Below are 17,034 nucleotides of genomic sequence, written 5' to 3' on the forward strand. Positions count from 1 at the left end.
TAGCAGCTTTGTACACCACAATCCAATGCAGTCCCACTTAGAAAATTATATGTTATAGAATTTTCCTTTTATCTTTTGAAAATATAAATTTGTTATGTTATTACATTTAAGTATGCATAGTGATCTGTTGAAATAATATACTTTGCATCTGTTTCATTAAGGTAAAATAAAGGTCAACTTAAAAGAACACTAACAAGGTTGGGTATAAAGAATTATAGCGGAGCTCACAGAGAGTAACCCCATAATTATACAAAATATTAGTAACCCATCAAGCCAAAAAAAATTTGGATGTACGACCGTACAATCATTCCAGGTGCTACTTTTAACATGCATGGTCAACTGTACCACAGGCACCCCAATGCCACGGCTTTGTCCTGTAGTCCAGTGGTCATTGCACTGGGCTCTGAGTCAGACGACCTGGGTTCTAGTCCTGGCCAGGGCAAGGCGTTGTGCCCTTGAGATGTGCAGGAAAAAAAAAATGCGAGCTCCGCTTTTAGGCTTGGCTAAATCTATATATTAAATCATAGTATACATCACCTCAAAGCTTTATCCTAGTAGGTTTACTCCTCATATTTTCTACCTTGGCCCGCCATTAGCAGGGATGTCTAGGTTAAAAATAGTTTGGACTATGATGATAGAAAATGCAATGTGAACTGCTAAACAGCTTGAACCACCCATTTAAAGGCCTAGAAAAAGGACTGGTATATATATCTACAGAACCTAGTATACACCTTCTTAACCCTTTAACTCCCAGAAGTGATTTACATGAAACTTCTCCCTATAATATCCATACAATAAGTAGCAAACAGGTAATGAGAATATTCAAACTTATCAGGTAGAAGCTGCTATCTTGATTAGCACCAAGTTCTCATAACTAATTTACAAGGAAATGTTAAGCAGCCAGAGGGGAGAATTAGCCATCAGGTCCTGGGAGATTAAGGGTTAAAGCTTCATCCTTGTAGTTCAGTACCTCAATTTTTTTTCTTGTAGCCCAACATAAGCACCTTGTCCAGGTCAAAGAGAATTTGAGCTATTTTAACAACAAAAATCTAGTGTGAATGAATGAATGGTAGTCACAAGAGGTCATCACCACCTTTCTTGCAGTCTGGTCATTTATTGACAGAGGAACACTTCTCAGCAATATAAGTTGTCATAAAAAGCTTCATTTCAAAAGAACTTTACAGTTGACAAATGAAAGCAGCCTCATGATCAATGAAATAAGCTATAATATGCTGTTTATTTAGTCCCAAATGTATTTCTGAGTGATTTACACCTAACTTCTCCTTACAATATCCATACACTATCCAACAAACAAGTAATGAGAATACTCAAACTTATCAGTTAGAGGTTGTTATTGTGATATAACACCAAATTCTTGTCACTAAATCACAAGGAAATGTCTAACAACTGGATGGGAGAATTAACAATCAGATCTTAGGAGTTTAAGGGTTAATAGCAGGAGCCTCGGAGGTCATACACTTGGTCACCTGACATAAGTTTGCAGAAGTTGAGCATGGCTGGACTTCTGTCATTAAGAGCTAATGATGTAATCAGAAGTTTTTCTTCCTAAAAATATATGAAATGGCCCTAAACAGTGGTTACCAGACTTAACCTTGTTTTCATGTCAAATCAGAAATTGAATGAAAATGGTAGTTATCTCATTGCTTTAGGCTAAATTCAAGGGAAAATTTGGCTGGAACTGTCAGGATAGTGCAACTTTCTCTAAGAAAATAACAGCATAGAGCCTCTATTTGGCTCAAAAATATGCGCTGATACTTGTCAGCAGACAATATCTGATCCAAGATGCAAACAGTTTTCTACAAGTGAAGCTCTGGGAAAACTGTGAGCTTCAAGAAACAGATAATGTCCAAGGACAAATACACAAGCATATTTTCATGCAAATAGAAGCTATTGTGTTTCATATCCTTTGAATATTTTCCAATGTGCATAGAAAAATGTTTGTGAACAGCTTATTCTTTGCCGTTTGGGATGTTTTCTTTTGAATGTTTTCTAGTATGACCTTATAAACAAATGAATATTTCCCTTCTTCTGTGACAATCATAAAATACTCTGTTATCTGGAATCAAGTTGCAAAAGAAGAATAATCATAGTGGATATAAGTTTTGAAAATTGTGGAGGTTCACTTGGGTGATATCCTTGGATATCCCCTAGTTTTAGCTGGGGAATATACAGTGATGTGATGAGTTTCGACCAATCACCTGCCCAAAAAAATATTTGATGGATCATAAAAAGAGCTATTTCATAAATTTATGCCACAGAGGACATAGCGATATGCTTATAACAGCTCTTAAAGGGTATTTTGGCATCTCAGCAGTCACATGCTAGGTTACATGAACTCAATTTGCACATACTGAGCACGACTGGGAAAATGATGTAGAGATAACTTACTACATTGGTTTCAGAAAATGAGAAGAGGCCAAAATCTTTGGTGATATACTAATTTGTAATGTTTAAATGTATTTTTGTGACATGGAAGAGGTCACGTTGTCACCGCAAGCTGAAAATAGTCGATTTTGCAAAATAGTAACTCTTCTGAAATTACTACTTTGCGAAATGAATAAAAATTCCTTCTTATCGATTGACAATTACTCCAAAATGTTTTGAAAGTTATCTTTATCTTATGAGAAAATATATCTGCATTATTCCATTAGTTTCGTTAATTCTCACATAGCTTCGTTTCGTTTCGCAGAATAGAATAACCCAAGATTTCCGTCATAATAAAGTAAAATAATTGAGAGTAACTTTGCTGACTTCTTAGCATAAAGCACTTACTTAGTCTTTCGTGTAGTAACTTTGAATGGTTTGATAAGTGAAAGGCTCCACAAAGACACCACTCGTTAAAAAAGGTATGTCAGATTTATCAGTACTTACGTTATTTCTACATCCACGGCTCCAATGTAACGTTGTGTATGTACATCTGACCAGAATGCCAGCCTATACCCGAAGCCTAAAGAATTCTGCTATAAACACCTTAAGTTATAAGGTAACGGGGCAAAGGATTAAACTTAATCGGTTCTCCTTTTGCGTTTTGCAAAAGAAGAATAGTCATAGTGGACATAAGTTTTGAAAATTGTGGAGGTTCACTTGGGTGATATCCTTGGATATCCCCTAGTTTTAGCTGGGGAATATACAGTGATGTGATGAGTTTCGACCAATCACCTGCCCAAAAAAATATTTGATGGATCATAAAAAGAGCTATTTCATAAATTTATGCCACAGAGGACATAGCGATATGCTTATAACAGCTCTTAAAGGGTATTTTGGCATCTCAGCAGTCACATGCTAGGTTACATGAACTCAATTTGCACATACTGAGCACGACTGGGATAAAGATGTAGAGATAAATTACTACATTGCAAAATATGTTTTAAAACGGTTTCAGAAAATGAGAAGAGGCCAAAATCTTTGGTGATATACTAATTTGTGATGTTTAAATGTATTTTTGTGACATGGAAGAGGTCACGTTGTCACTGCAAGCTGGAAATAGTCGTTTCGCAAAATAGTAACTCCTCTGAAATTACTACTTTGCGAAATGAATAAAAATCCTTCTCATCAATTGACGATTACTCCAAAATATTTTTGAAAGTTATCTTTATCTTATGAGAAAATATATCTGCATTATTCCATTAGTTTCGTTAATTCTCACCTAGTTTCGTTTCGTTTCGCAAAATAGAATAACCCAAGATTTCCGTCATAATAAAGTAAAATAATTAAGAGTAACTTTGCTGACTTCTCTGCTTAAAGCACTTGCTAAGTGTTTCGTGTGGTAATTTTGAATGGTTTGATAAGTGAAAAGCTCCACAAAGACATCACTCGTTAAAACAGAGATGTCAGATTTATCAGTACTTACGTTATTCCTACATCCACGGCTCCAATGTAACGTTGTGCATGTACACCTGACCATAATGCCAGCCTATATCCGAAGCCTAAAGAATTCTGCTGTAAGCAGCTTAAGTTAAAAGGTAGCAGGGCGAAGGATTAAACTTAATCGGTTCTCCTTATGCGTTCTACGCTCAAGAATTATTGGCACAGTATGCAGAGCTGCAAAACCATAATTATATGGCGGCATGCGATACTCCCGGCCGTACACATTCTGCTTTGTTTGCATGGCCGCCATAAAGGCCATATTTGTTTCAGCTGTCCCTCTAGATCTGGCAGGAATTCAGAATGATCAGATGGACAGTTTAGTCAATGTATTCGTATTAATCATTTGTCATTATCTATCTCTGATACGACGAAAATTTGTGAGCAGCAACTATCCAAGCCCGTTGTGGCCTGGAAACTACTAATTTTCTATCAGCGGTTACTAAGCTAAGTTCATCCAACATGGCGACAGGGGGGACATCTGCTCAACCAACAGAGGAAGATGCTACAGAACTACAGTTTCCAAAAGGTTTGAGCTATTCTGTTTTTCAGAACTTTGCAGAGATATGATTATTTGACGCACTGATTGAGTAACACAAAAAGTATTTAGTCCTGATGTCCCCCAGAAAAGAAAAATTTATCCTCTTCTTCATACATTTCACTCGGTAGAATCGCCTTTGTACGCACGAGATCTCTTTGATTTCTGTAAAACTCAGCAGAGTAGCGGCCCCACTCACATTATAGATAAGAGCGATAAACTGAAGCATAAAATTTTAATCTAATTGTATTACCATATTTAATTCGCTTTCTAGAATTTGAAAGTGCGGAAACATTGTTAAACTCCGAAGTGTACATGTTGTTGGAACACAGAAAGACGCAGAACGAAGGAGCAGAGGAAGAGCAAGAACTATCGGAAGTTTTCATGAAAACCCTTAACTACACACAGAAGTTTAGTCGATATAAAAATAGAGAAACCATCGCTCAAGTGAGAAGGTAACAGAATGAAATTAATTCAATGCGGATACGCGAACAAAGAAACCTTAGAGTAAGAAAATACTCAACCCTGAAAGTACCAAGATCGAATTTTTATTTCTCCTCTCTAGTTTTTACTCATTTCCTTGTAAATTAGTTTCAAGAATTTGGTGTGAGATCAAGATTTTCAACTTCTACCTGATAAGTTTGTGTATCCTCATAACCTGTTTGCTGGATTATGTATGGATATTATATGGAGAAGTTACATTCTAATCACGTTTGGAAGTTAAAGGGTTAAAAAAAATAGATCTTGTCATAACATGCTGGCCAATTCTTAAAGTAAAATATGAGAGTGTTGTGCTTGTGAATCAAAGGGCAATCTTCCCAGACATTAAGAGCAACTGACCAGTGATGCTTGACTGATAAGACTATTTCTGTGGCATATGAACAGAAACAGGAAAGGTGAATAATAAAGGATATTTTAGTTTATATAATCTATTGGAGGAAAGATGCATAGATGATGTCATCATTAACCTTTTATCTCCCGAGATCTCACCAGTAATTCTCCTTACTGTCTGCCATATAGTTCTTGTGATGTTAGTTTCAAGAATTTGGTATTGCATCAACTAATAATCCCCTAATTAATATTTTTCTTTATTTTTATCACTTGTCTGTTTGATATTGTATTGATATTGTAAGGACAAATTCTGTTGTGGTCACTCATGAGAGTTAAAAGGTTAACAACATCTTGCTTTTCCATCCTATAAAACAAAGTGTTTCCATATTGCTACAGCTCTGTTCAGTAAAAGATCACAGAACATGTCAAAATATAATAACATCAGTGATATTCTGTAGTACCTCATGAGCCAATTTTTTTTTTCTTATCACATATGATGTCATCTGTGACACTTTTTTTTTCCTTTCTGGGATCTATCACTGAACAGATGCTCAGCAAAATAGAAACTATTTTTTCTAAACAGAGTAGTGACCTCTGTAAAACAAACACCGTCTCTCATCTGCTTGTTAGTTTTACCCCAGACTGATTGTTGCTATGAAATTCAACTTTATTTTCAGTTTCTGACAATCCAAACTTCTTGTTATAGTTTGCTGGGCAAGAAGAAACTGCACAAGTTTGAACTGGCCTGTTTGGCCAATTTATGTCCTGACACAGCAGAAGAAGCTAAGGCCTTGATTCCAAGGTGAGTGTTTACCTTTCAGACCCTAGCATCAGTATGCATGTTCTCCATACTGTTCTTCATACATTGTCTATGGAGTTGTTAAGGAGAATTTGTGTAACAGTCAAAAGTTTGTTTGGTGAGGGATCATTTTCTTTGCACCTAATGTTTTTATTCTGCAGTGTTACTGTAAAGAGATATTAGATGCAAGTCATTCTAAGGGATAGAGGTTTAATTAACCCTTTAACTTCCATCAATGACCAAGGCAGAATTTCTCCTTACAATATCAATACATTATCAAGCAGACAAGTGAGAAGAATAAAGAGAAATATCAATCAGGGGATTATTAGTTGATCCAAACCCAAATTCTCCCTACAAACATCGCAAAAATTGTACTGGAGACAGGAAGGAGAATTACTTATGAGATCTTGGGGGTGAAAGGGTTAAAAATCCATGTTTCACTGCATACACATTTCTTGCATTTTTCCCTACCCCTAAAGGGCTTGGAAAAATACTATGCAACTGGTAAGATATCCTTCCTCCTCCCCTCCCCCGTATTGTTTGTTGAACAGTCAAATACAGTGTATTAAAACCCATTTCCTATGTTGATAAGCACTTGCTCAATTTGTTACAGAAAGCTTTATTATCTAAACTCTTTTTTTCAGTTTGGAGGGAAGGTTTGATGATGATGACCTACAGCAACTACTGGATGACATTCAGACTCATAGAAGTTTCCAGTACTAGCCAGATGTATGACAGCTTGAGATATTTGAAACCAAGCCACACCTATGATATCTCCTTCTGTTAGCAAGAAAACACTAAAATATGACTTGAAAAAAGTCATCAAGTTGACTTGTTATCCAAGCGATGCAAGTCCTACTTTGGATGTCAGAAGACAGTCCCAACATTTGATGTTTTATTTGTTATAAATTAAGGAAGTCTATATTTTGTAGATCAGACATGGGTGTGAAGTCCTTACAACTTACTTTATTGATGTTGCTCTAAACCATAAGAAAGCAGACAGAGAGAAATTGTTTCATTTGACTTATGCGCACACACACTCACAATCAGATCATCTCTTCTGAGTTACAACAAAGTGCAAGTTTGTAACTTACAGTATGAATGATAATCTTTTTATTCTTGCTGAGTCATATTGCTCCTAGGGTAATATAGCATTATCAGCTGAGGGCTAACACTTGAAAAAGTAGCTTTCAAACTCTTTATGGTGGCCAATTAACATTATCAACTCAGTTGATAATGCTAAACTACCCTGTTATACTGTCCCACCCACGCAGCCCCACAGTTTCTTTAAAAACTTTCCTGCTTTATTCATATTACTCTCACCTACCTACTACCACCCTTGTTATGACTAAATTGGTGTTAACTGGTGTTAATTACTCTTATTCATTTATTGCTAATAAAATAATCCTGGGGGTATTCATAACAGGAAGGCCAAAAGAGGACCAGGAGTTTAGATATGGTTTTTTGACATTTTAGTTAAAGAATTGAAAGGACATGATAGGTGTTGAAAAGGATAAAATTGTTAAACTGAAAATGACAGCAGATTTTTAGATGTTGAGAGAAAGCTTGAAAACTTGAAACCTGAAAGCATGGAAAACAGATGAAAAAAGTTGACCTTGACAGCTTTTTGAAGCCATAGGTTTTCCATGGCATCAAAAGTGGGGTTCTACAGAGTCGCATTGTGGTGAAAGATTCTTAAAAATTCTGCAAAATGAATCGCAAACATGTTATCACCCGAAGAAGTGTGTTTTATTGTCACAAGTCGAAGGAATAGCCCCTTTGATAAACAAGTGTTCTGTCTTATATTCTTCCAATTTACATCTGCGAAACTTTTTGGCGCGCACGAGGACTGGGTATGGGTATTTTCTACTTATCGTTCAGAGCACTGTTGGCCGACATGATAGCACCTTCAGAGTACCCCCGATAGGGATGATACGCGCTAACCATTAACGTAGATCTCCTCTCTTGCAATGGGTCTCCTTGCTCATTGGGTGACTTGCTTTATGGAAACGCGGCTTCCAGGTTTCTGTAAGTACCTGGAATGAAAGAAAGCGTATTCAGGATAGTCTGGGAGACTTGTTTTTATGACAGAACTGGGGTCGAAGTAGAAATTTTCTTTTTTAACCCAGAGTAAGATTTCACTAGTATGGAGTAGTTCTCTTATGAGAACTACTCCACTGACCTCACCTTGTGATTGGTCGAAAAAAATACTTACGTCACACATTCACGACCAACGGCGACCTGATCAATAACATTTTCCCGCCTCAGGAAGTTCACTTATTACTACATTAAGTCTCATTCGCTCTTTCCATTATTTTCCTTAGCTCTGATTGGTCTTTTGTCTGTTTTCACGACACTCAATCAACAGATAGGTTGTCTGAGGAAATGACGAGGAAGAAAAATAGGAGAATTCAAACAGAGAATAACACTTGGGGCTACTTCGGTCCTCGGTAGAAATGTTGGCGATTCCCCAAGTCATCGGTTCTTAATTGTTGCCATTTCAAAAGGCAAAGAAAATCTCATATCACTTTCCTCACACACTTCAAATGCACGACAGGATTGCTGATTGATTGTTAATTTAAAGCACTACGCTTTTTATAATGATCATAACAGTTGGCCTTCAGGGAAAATTCTCTTACCATGCACCTTCGTTCCAATACTGATACACTGTACTCGGAGATTTTTTTGTTAAACTTGTTTTCCAAAACGCGGTGAATTTCTTGGTCCATGACGTCTTTTGGTAATTTGATGATCTCACCCCATTTTTCGCCACAAACACCGTCTTTGTATACTACGTGAAGAACTGCCTCGCCATTTCGACCGCTCCTGCTGGTAATAAACGACTAAATTATTGGAAACATGAAAATTATTAAACTCGGTATTAAAATTAATAAGGAAAAATAGCTTTTTTCGCTTTGTCACAAGGCTGTAACCCATGAGGAATCGAACCCCAGACCTTTTGACTAAAGAAAAAATAAATATGTTATATCGCTTTAGAAACGAAATTATTCTAGGCCGATAGAAGGCAGGGAAGTTTGCAGTTTAATGAAAACCGCTCTAATTACAGAGTATTTTACGTTATTTATACGAATCGTAGTCGTAAAATTTAGGAAGCTGAATATTTTTCTTTTTCCCATATATTGATGATAATTTGCAGCTTTATCTCGTCGACAAGCTTTACCTATGTGGTAACGTTCATCCAAGATAATCACTGTTGGATAAAAATCTCTCCATAGGATACAACTTGTCAGATGTTTCCTGACAGATGTTCCTCTGCTGGCACGAGACTACGTCCAACTCATCGCATAATTTTTTTTCTCTCCTTCTTACAGGCTCTTTTTCTAAATCCTCTGTCTCAACTTTAAGAAAAAGCCAAAAAGTAATGATGGGATTCATCAATATGGCAGAAGATCTAAATGTCGTAAAACTTCCTAATTTTCCATAGAAATTTTGTTGGTAAATTTTGTCGTTTATTTCTTGCCCAGATCTTTGCTTCATAGATAAACGCGACATCGAAAACCTTTCAACCTAGTCATAATTTTTCGATATGATTTTTAAAATTGACTAATTTTTAGTTTATGCACTTTTTAACTGGGCGTTGGTGGTATAGTGGTTAGCATAGCTGCCTTCCAAGCAGTTGACCCGGGTTCGATTCCCGGCCAACGCACACGCTCTTTTACTTTTTGTTATATCATTTCTTTCTTGTCTCTCACGCGTTGTCGACATCTATTGATGAATCAAAGTTCTATCAAGGCTAGACAGTTATCTCGACATTCTAACTCTTACTTAGCAAATTTTTTAGCAAACACTTCTGTTATAAAGGCTTCACCTGAATCCCCTAATTTTTACAACTTATCAAGTTGTATCTAAGTTTTTCTTCATATTCTTCTGTGAGTGTTAATTAATATGAACGAAAAACGAGATGCTGAAAATCATTGTATCATCTCCGATAAAGGTCATCTCGCAAATGTTACCATTAGCTGGAGAGCTATTAGATATTCTAGCTCAAAAATTCACGGTATACTCTTCCATCGAAAATATCACTTTCAAATTCCTGAAACATATTTAGCCAAATTTGTAGTACCTTGCAAAGATATAAAGCCGATGAAGCCCAAAATTAAACTGAGGCACACTCTCTCCAATTTTTAGTCAACACAGTAAAGTAGCTGGTTGTTTCTGCCTCGGAGCAATGCCTAATTTTTTCAACACACATGTAACAGCTGAGCATTCAGAAAGATTTACTTTGACATTTGCCTTTGGCCAAGAATCAAAGTATGTTTGTTGTCAAGACATTCCATGAGAGTTACATGACATTTTTTTACGATCATGGAACCGTAAAATAAACGAAGCGCCAAGACTTGGAGAATGTTTAAACAGAGATTTAAATAAAACAAAGGAAACTTCGTATATCTACCAGACTGGTACTTCTGTTAAATTTTTTCTGCTTGCTTCGCGAGAGCCAAAGGTCAGCTCTCTCCTCTAACTCCCAAGATCTGATTGTTAATTCTCCCCTCCAGCTGCTACTCGATTCTTAAAAAATAAGTTAAGAGAATTTGGCTTTACATCAAGATAAAGAATTCTACCTGTTTAGTTTGAGTATTCTCATCACATGTTTGCTGAACTATGTATGGTTATTTTATGGAGAGATTTCATGTTAATCACTTCTGGGGAAAGAGAAAAGTCGCACTGTGCGCATTCTCCTATTTCACACATTCAAAACTAAGAATTTGATCTTCTTGTTGTTCGACTCATGCATACGTACAACAAATTACGATCACTATTCCAAGCAACAAGTTCCTTTCGATAATTCGTGTCTTCTTCCTACACTCTTCCTCTTTCCTCTCATTCGAGAGTCCAGTCCAATTTCTATAATTACTCAGTCGAGTCGACGAAATAGCGGCGTTTTGTTCTTATCAATAACGATGTTCATTACTGGCCTTTTTCTTCGAACTTGATTTTCTATCAAAAAATATTTTCGTCGGCGAAAAAAAATTAAATCCCGCATAGCAATTTAAACTTGGAATAAATATATAAATTGGCACGGAAGAAAGCGTGTCTGCGTTGGTGGTATAGTGGTGAGCATAGCTGCCTTCCAAGCAGTTGACCCGGGTTCGATTCCCGGCCAACGCAAGAGTATTTTTATTTTTTTTTTCTTTTTCGTTGTAAAGCCGAAATGTTCCCAAGTGTACTTCGCTAATTAGAAAGTTAAAAAATTTTCCAAAAGCTTTGACTGTAACAATATTTTCCCTACTATATTAATCGGGAAAGGCATCGGTGACACAAGGAAAGGCATCAAGAAGAATGATGTTTACGTTTTGTATAAATTGTTATGTGACGAGAAATAAAGTATTTTGACTTCCAGTTGTTCAAGGCATTAATCATAATTGGCTTGCTTTTCACTCGATTTTTGTGATCAAGACTGTTTTTTTCCGGAAAAATGAAAAGCCAAGCAACTCTACAAAAATGTAGTTCTCGATTTTTATATTTTTGAGTCTTAATAAGTTTGTTTCCACCCATTGTTTATTAAAGCAGTAAAAGATATGTGTACTGTTAACACATTTAAAAAATTGCTTAACTTTTTATTTAGCGAAGTTTACTGTTAACAGAGAAAGATGTCAGTTTGGTCTTGTCACGAGCGTTAGACAAAGAGAAAATTCTGAGTCCACACGGAGGAATCGAACCTCAGACCCACGGAATCCACGCTCCAATGCTCTACACTGAGCCACAGAGACTCTACGGTGAGCGAGGTCTCATTTGCTGCGAAGTTCTTATGAAACGCGTCCGGCATACTGCTAGGATCGGCAATATCGATCGCGTCATGTTTGTAAATGGCATAAGAGAGAAGGCAAGGTTTTGAGCTCGGTAATATGGGGCGCCAAACCAGTCAATATTCCCTCTGTATTTCTGTGACCCAGTTTACTTTTTACCTGTTCAATTCGACTTTTTATAAAGTCAACTTTTTACTTTTTATATGTTCAACTCGAGTTTTTATGTGGTCAACTTTTTACCTTTAATAAGATCAATTTTTGCTTTTTATATGGTCAACTCGACTTCTTATATGGTCAACTTTTACTTTTTTTTATGGTCAAGTCGACTTTTTATGTGGTCAACTTTTCACTTTTTTTATCGGTTAGTGTAAAACGCAGACTGCAGACTGGGGATAAAGTGCAGACTGAAGTCAAAATGCAGACTGAAGTCAAAATGCAGACTGAAGTCAAAATGCAGACTGAAGTCAAAATGCAGACTGAAGTCAAAATGCAGACTGAAGTCAAAATGCAGACTGAAGTCAAAATGCAGACTGAAGTCAAAATGCAGACTGAAAGCTGCAGACCAGGAGTAAAAATGCTGACTAGGTTCTAGAACAACCTGCTTCCCCGGAAAAATTTTTTAGGAGTGAGCTGGGATCGAGGCCGCTTCGTTCTACACTCGTTACAAGACGAAAAACATATTTCTCTATTTAATTATTAAGCTGAAAACATACCATCTCTCTTATTCTATATATTGTTGACATTTTGGGATTCATAGCACGATTATTTACTGATTTGTTATTAAAGCTATCCACCGCTGACCACTCCTATTTCAGACATCTTTTTTAGCCTACGTGTAGCCGCACCCTCCCCCACCAAAGGTGATACGGAGGCCTCCATTTCACCTTTGTGGGGGAAGGTGCGGTTACATGTAGGCTAAAATTTTTTCATCCCTGGCTCGTCGCCCCCAATTGAAAATCAGCAAATTTTGCGTGACGTCATAGTGACTGCCTTCAGCCAATGATTATTTAAGACGCCTCTTGTTTTCACCCTCTTCCGCTTTCACTTCGCATGACTGGCTCGTGAAATTGTGAAGAATGGCGAAAAAATTGTCCAACAATGATCCAGAATCACTGAAGGCTGCCTTTATAAGGTGGGTTTCAGAAACACGCCAAAATCGCTTCACTATCCTAATCACTGGCAAGACCGGAGTCGGTAAATCTCGTCTTGTAAACGCTCTTGTTGGAGAGCGGGTTGCAAAAGAAGGCCGATCCAAAAGCGCTTGCACCGACACCGTTACTTCGTACCGCGCTAAAATCAAAGGTGTTGACGTAGTTGTGTGGGATTCACCAGGTCTGCAAGATGGAACGTGCAATGAAAGACTGTATCTCCAGGACATGGAGAGCAAGTTAAGTCAGGGGTTCGATGTTATGATTTACTGCATCAGTATGACCGATACTCGGTTTTATGACACGGATAAAAGCGCAATCCGTACCCTGACAGAGGCGTTTGGGAGTAAACTATGGGAGAATGGTGTGGTGGCTTTGACCTTTGCTAACTTGAAGACCAACGATCCAGATGAAGAGGATGACCTAGCTTACTATTTGGGAGAGAGGTACTTCTGGGAAAAAGCAATCTTTGAATTCCTAGCCGAGCTCAACGTTGATTTACAAGTGCGCCAACAGATTCCAATTATCCCAACGGGAAATTATAAACAACTTCGCCTCCACGAATGTGAGAACTGGCTCTCGGATCTGTGGATAAAATGTTTCAGTGTCATGAGTATTTCGTCAGGGTTAGCATTCTTGAAAATTAACGAGAGCCGTTTAAAATATCCACACAGTTCTCCAGCCAACGCAAGCACGGCCGCCGCTGCCCGCTCTTCTGACGAAAATCTAATGCTGATGAATGAGGATGAAAATCAATCAGCTTACAACCCTGATCATGAGGATATCCCAAGAGAGATTCCTCTTAATCAAGAGCAAGAAGATGGGCTCTTAAAGAGGATATGGAATGCTTTCTCGGAAGTCTATAAAGCAGCTAAAAACTTTGGTCATCGCATATTACGATTTTTTACCAGACGAGGTAATTCAAAAGTAAACTAGCAAACGTTTATGAACGAGTTTTCACACGAAAACCAATATGTTTTGCTCAGAGAATTAGAAGCTTTTCTCACCTTTACATGTGCCTAGAGAATTAAAACTGATCCTTTCTTTTAATGTCAATATTGTATATAGCATATAGTAGTAGTAGTATATTATAGTATCGCCTGGAGGAAGTCGATTGCACGAATTTTGAAAGGCACACGACTGCTAACAAGGACCTTGAGCAAACGGCGAACCTAGCAGAACAAAAGATCTACTTGGCAAAACAATAGTCCAGCATGTGCGTGTATATCTCTGTACATTTCTCAGCTTTCCTCTACAAAAAAAGAACGTTAAATTACCAAAATTTGCATTGTCTAAGAACGGAAACCCCGACGGAAAATTACTGGAACTCAATGTTTCTTACAGAAACTTTGCTGAAGTTGAGGTTCAGCTCCGTAACGGTAAACACATCTAGCCATTCGCGAGATTCTGGTTTAAATTTTCAATTCAATTTTTTTAATGGACCTATTCCACAGCGTTGCCTTCCTGACTGCTCAAGTTCCCTAATGTATGTTGACACGGCTCGTGTTTCACATCAAATCGTAAACGATTTATTAGATTCGATTAAACTCAATTGTCAATTCCCTTTTGCGAAGAGTCACTCGATGGTTTAATAGCGTTGATTATTCAGATGTTCATCTGTTGGTTAAAGAAATCTTATTTGGGTTATTTGCTACCTCTTCAGTTGCAAATAAAAGCTCTGTTGTGTAAATTAATTATGCAATGTCATATATGCACTGTTACATTTATACCAGCAAACTTCGAAATCGATCAATTACTCTCTCGGACTTCGTGAAAAACTGAGTAATGAATATAATGTAGAACAGACGGGATAAAGTTTATCTTCCGTTCGTCTAGTAACTGTTCCTTCAAATTTATATTTTGTGTTAAATTTCTAATTACGGTATTCTCTTCCTCCATAACAACATTGTAATTTCGTTCTGAGAACCGCTCTGGAATGTTCTGTTTTTGTAATGTTACTAGTCGCCAAATAATATTAATCAATTAAAAAATAACATTATTTGGAGACCAAACGAAAGGCATTAAAAAGAATGATATTTACGTTTCGTGACTGGTTATGTGACGAAAAAAAAGTACCTTGACTTCCGGTTGTTCGAGGCGTTAATCACAGTTTGCTTGCTTTCACTTGAATTTTGCGATTTAGACCGCTTTTTCCAGAAAAATGAAAAGCTACGCAACTCTACAAAAGTTTATTTCTCGGTTTTATATTTTTTGAGGCTTCGATACGTTTGTATCCACCCGTTGCTTGTTACAGAATTAAAAAAATATGTGTACAGTCAACACTTTTAGAGAGTTACTTAACTTTTTATTTAGCGAAGTATATTGTTTTTCGTCATGTCACGAGCGTGAGACAAAGAGAAAATTCTGAGTCCCCATGATAATTGTCTTTATTCCATCATAAGATAAAACTACATATCTTATGTTACAATGAATTGAAAAAAACTACAGAAATCTACATACATATTATGAATTAAAAAGTATATCATTACAATAAATGGAGCTTAAATATCAACCTATTTACAAATGTGTTCATAAAGCGCTGTGTATTAATTTTCGGGCGCGCGCAGCCTTTTTTCCTGAGATTGTGTAGATATGTCTTTTGGACAGGAATGATATCTTTCAGGGGGTGGTAATCCGTTGATTTTAGTTTCTTCAAAATATTTCTGTCTTTTTTGTTTAAAAGGTTCTTGATAAAAACTGGAAATGAGATAAAACCGCGTTCATGACATCGGTCTAAAAATTTTTGTACAACCGTAAGATCGGACTCAGATGCCCCATAGACTGAAAGTGCATAGCTAAAATTAGCCAAAACAATCGATATAAAAAGATGATCAATCTCTGCCTGAGAGTAATGTTCCTTTCTCAATGTTCGTAGGACGTGTAAACACTTGTTTGCTTTGACAAGCTTAGTTCTTACATGCTCATCAAATTTTCCATCACTCTGTAAAGTTACTCCTAATAAAACGAAGCTATTACATTGGGGAATATTATTAATTGGAGAGTAGAGTACATTATGATTTTTCTTTCTAACAACCAGCTCTTTACATTTGCAAGGGTTGCAGACCATTCTATTGTCTTTACACCATGTTAAGAACTGTCCTACTAAGTCGGCAGACGGGTCACTATTCCTAGTGATAGGCGAAAGAATAGTGGAATCATCGGCATATTTAAAAAGCACAGGGCAACCATTAAAAAAAATCTCCAAATCGTTCAAATATATTAAAAAGATACGGTCCGCTTACACTACCTTGTGTGGTTCCTCTATTGACAAGTTTCCACTGTCCTAAAAAATTATAACTAACAACACGCTGTTGTCTTGCATAGAGGAAACTATGATACCAATTGATAATGTACGGATTTAGAGGTAGCTGTTTCAGTTTGGCAGACAAAATAGCATGGTTCACAAAATCGAAAGCCTTACTGAAGTCCATGGTAAAAATTCGCACTGCGCTATAGTCACTACTATCTAAATACTTGTATGTCTGGTGCTGGATAGCGAGCAAGGCATTTGTGCAACTACCCGCCTGTCTATATGCAAATTGGGTGTGGCTCAGGTTGCTCTCAATGACTGACTGTGCTTGTGTACGATACACGACCTTCTCAAACAACCGGGCAATAACGGGAGTAACATTAATACCACGGTAGTCCGAGTCCTCTATAGGCATATTCACTTTGGGGAGAGGGTTAACATTTGCCCTTTTCCAGGAGTCTGGCCATGTATGAGTAGACAGCGACAGATTCCAAACGTGAGTGACGATTGGTGTGAGTAGCTCAGCACAGTCTTTCCAGATCCAGTACGGGAGGTCGTCTGGTCCCGTTGCGGTTTTCTTTACATGAACTAAGGTATTCCAGACACACCGCTCAGATATTTTCGGGGGCTTTACACTGTCCGGGATATCCATATCACTAGGTCTAACGTAAGTGTCATCATAGCACAGGTTGGCGAAGTAGTCGTTCAGACGAACTAGAGAGTTCTTGTCCAAATTTATCAACGATGACCTGCGACGCTGCGATAGGGCGTCCACGCCCTTCCACCACTCACCGCTACCAATGGCAGCCAGTTTT

At 37.4% G+C, this 17,034-nt stretch overlaps 1 protein-coding gene and 2 non-coding genes across 3 annotated transcripts; all 3 read left to right on the forward strand.

Annotated features, from left to right (window-relative positions):
* The first annotated feature begins 4,311 nt into the window (after positions 1–4,311).
* On the forward strand, positions 4,312–7,795 carry LOC131786827 (DNA-directed RNA polymerase II subunit RPB4). Its single transcript, XM_059103893.2, has 4 exons — positions 4,312–4,414; positions 4,698–4,878; positions 5,961–6,056; positions 6,698–7,795. Exons 1-4 carry the CDS (start codon positions 4,348–4,350, stop codon positions 6,774–6,776), a joined length of 423 nt encoding a protein of 140 aa, XP_058959876.1. The 5' UTR covers positions 4,312–4,347; the 3' UTR covers positions 6,777–7,795.
* A 1,853-nt stretch (positions 7,796–9,648) lies between these two features.
* Positions 9,649–9,720, forward strand: Trnag-ucc (transfer RNA glycine (anticodon UCC)). The gene has a single exon. It is a non-coding gene; the product is annotated as a tRNA-Gly (tRNA).
* A 1,391-nt stretch (positions 9,721–11,111) lies between these two features.
* Trnag-ucc (transfer RNA glycine (anticodon UCC)) lies at positions 11,112–11,183 on the forward strand. The gene has a single exon. It is a non-coding gene; the product is annotated as a tRNA-Gly (tRNA).
* Positions 11,184–17,034: the final 5,851 nt, after the last annotated feature.

This window comes from Pocillopora verrucosa, chromosome 9 (assembly GCF_036669915.1).
Source record: "Pocillopora verrucosa isolate sample1 chromosome 9, ASM3666991v2, whole genome shotgun sequence".
Classification (NCBI taxonomy): Eukaryota; Metazoa; Cnidaria; class Anthozoa; order Scleractinia; family Pocilloporidae; genus Pocillopora; species Pocillopora verrucosa.

Coding starts and splice junctions, on each gene's coding strand:
- LOC131786827 (XM_059103893.2), top strand. CDS start 4,348: ATGGCGACAGGGGGGACATCTGCTCAACCAACAGAGGAAGATGCTACA. Junction 4,415..4,697: donor AGAACTACAGTTTCCAAAAG/GTTTGAGCTATT, acceptor TTCGCTTTCTAG/AATTTGAAAGTGCGGAAACA. Junction 4,879..5,960: donor ACCATCGCTCAAGTGAGAAG/GTAACAGAATGA, acceptor TTCTTGTTATAG/TTTGCTGGGCAAGAAGAAAC.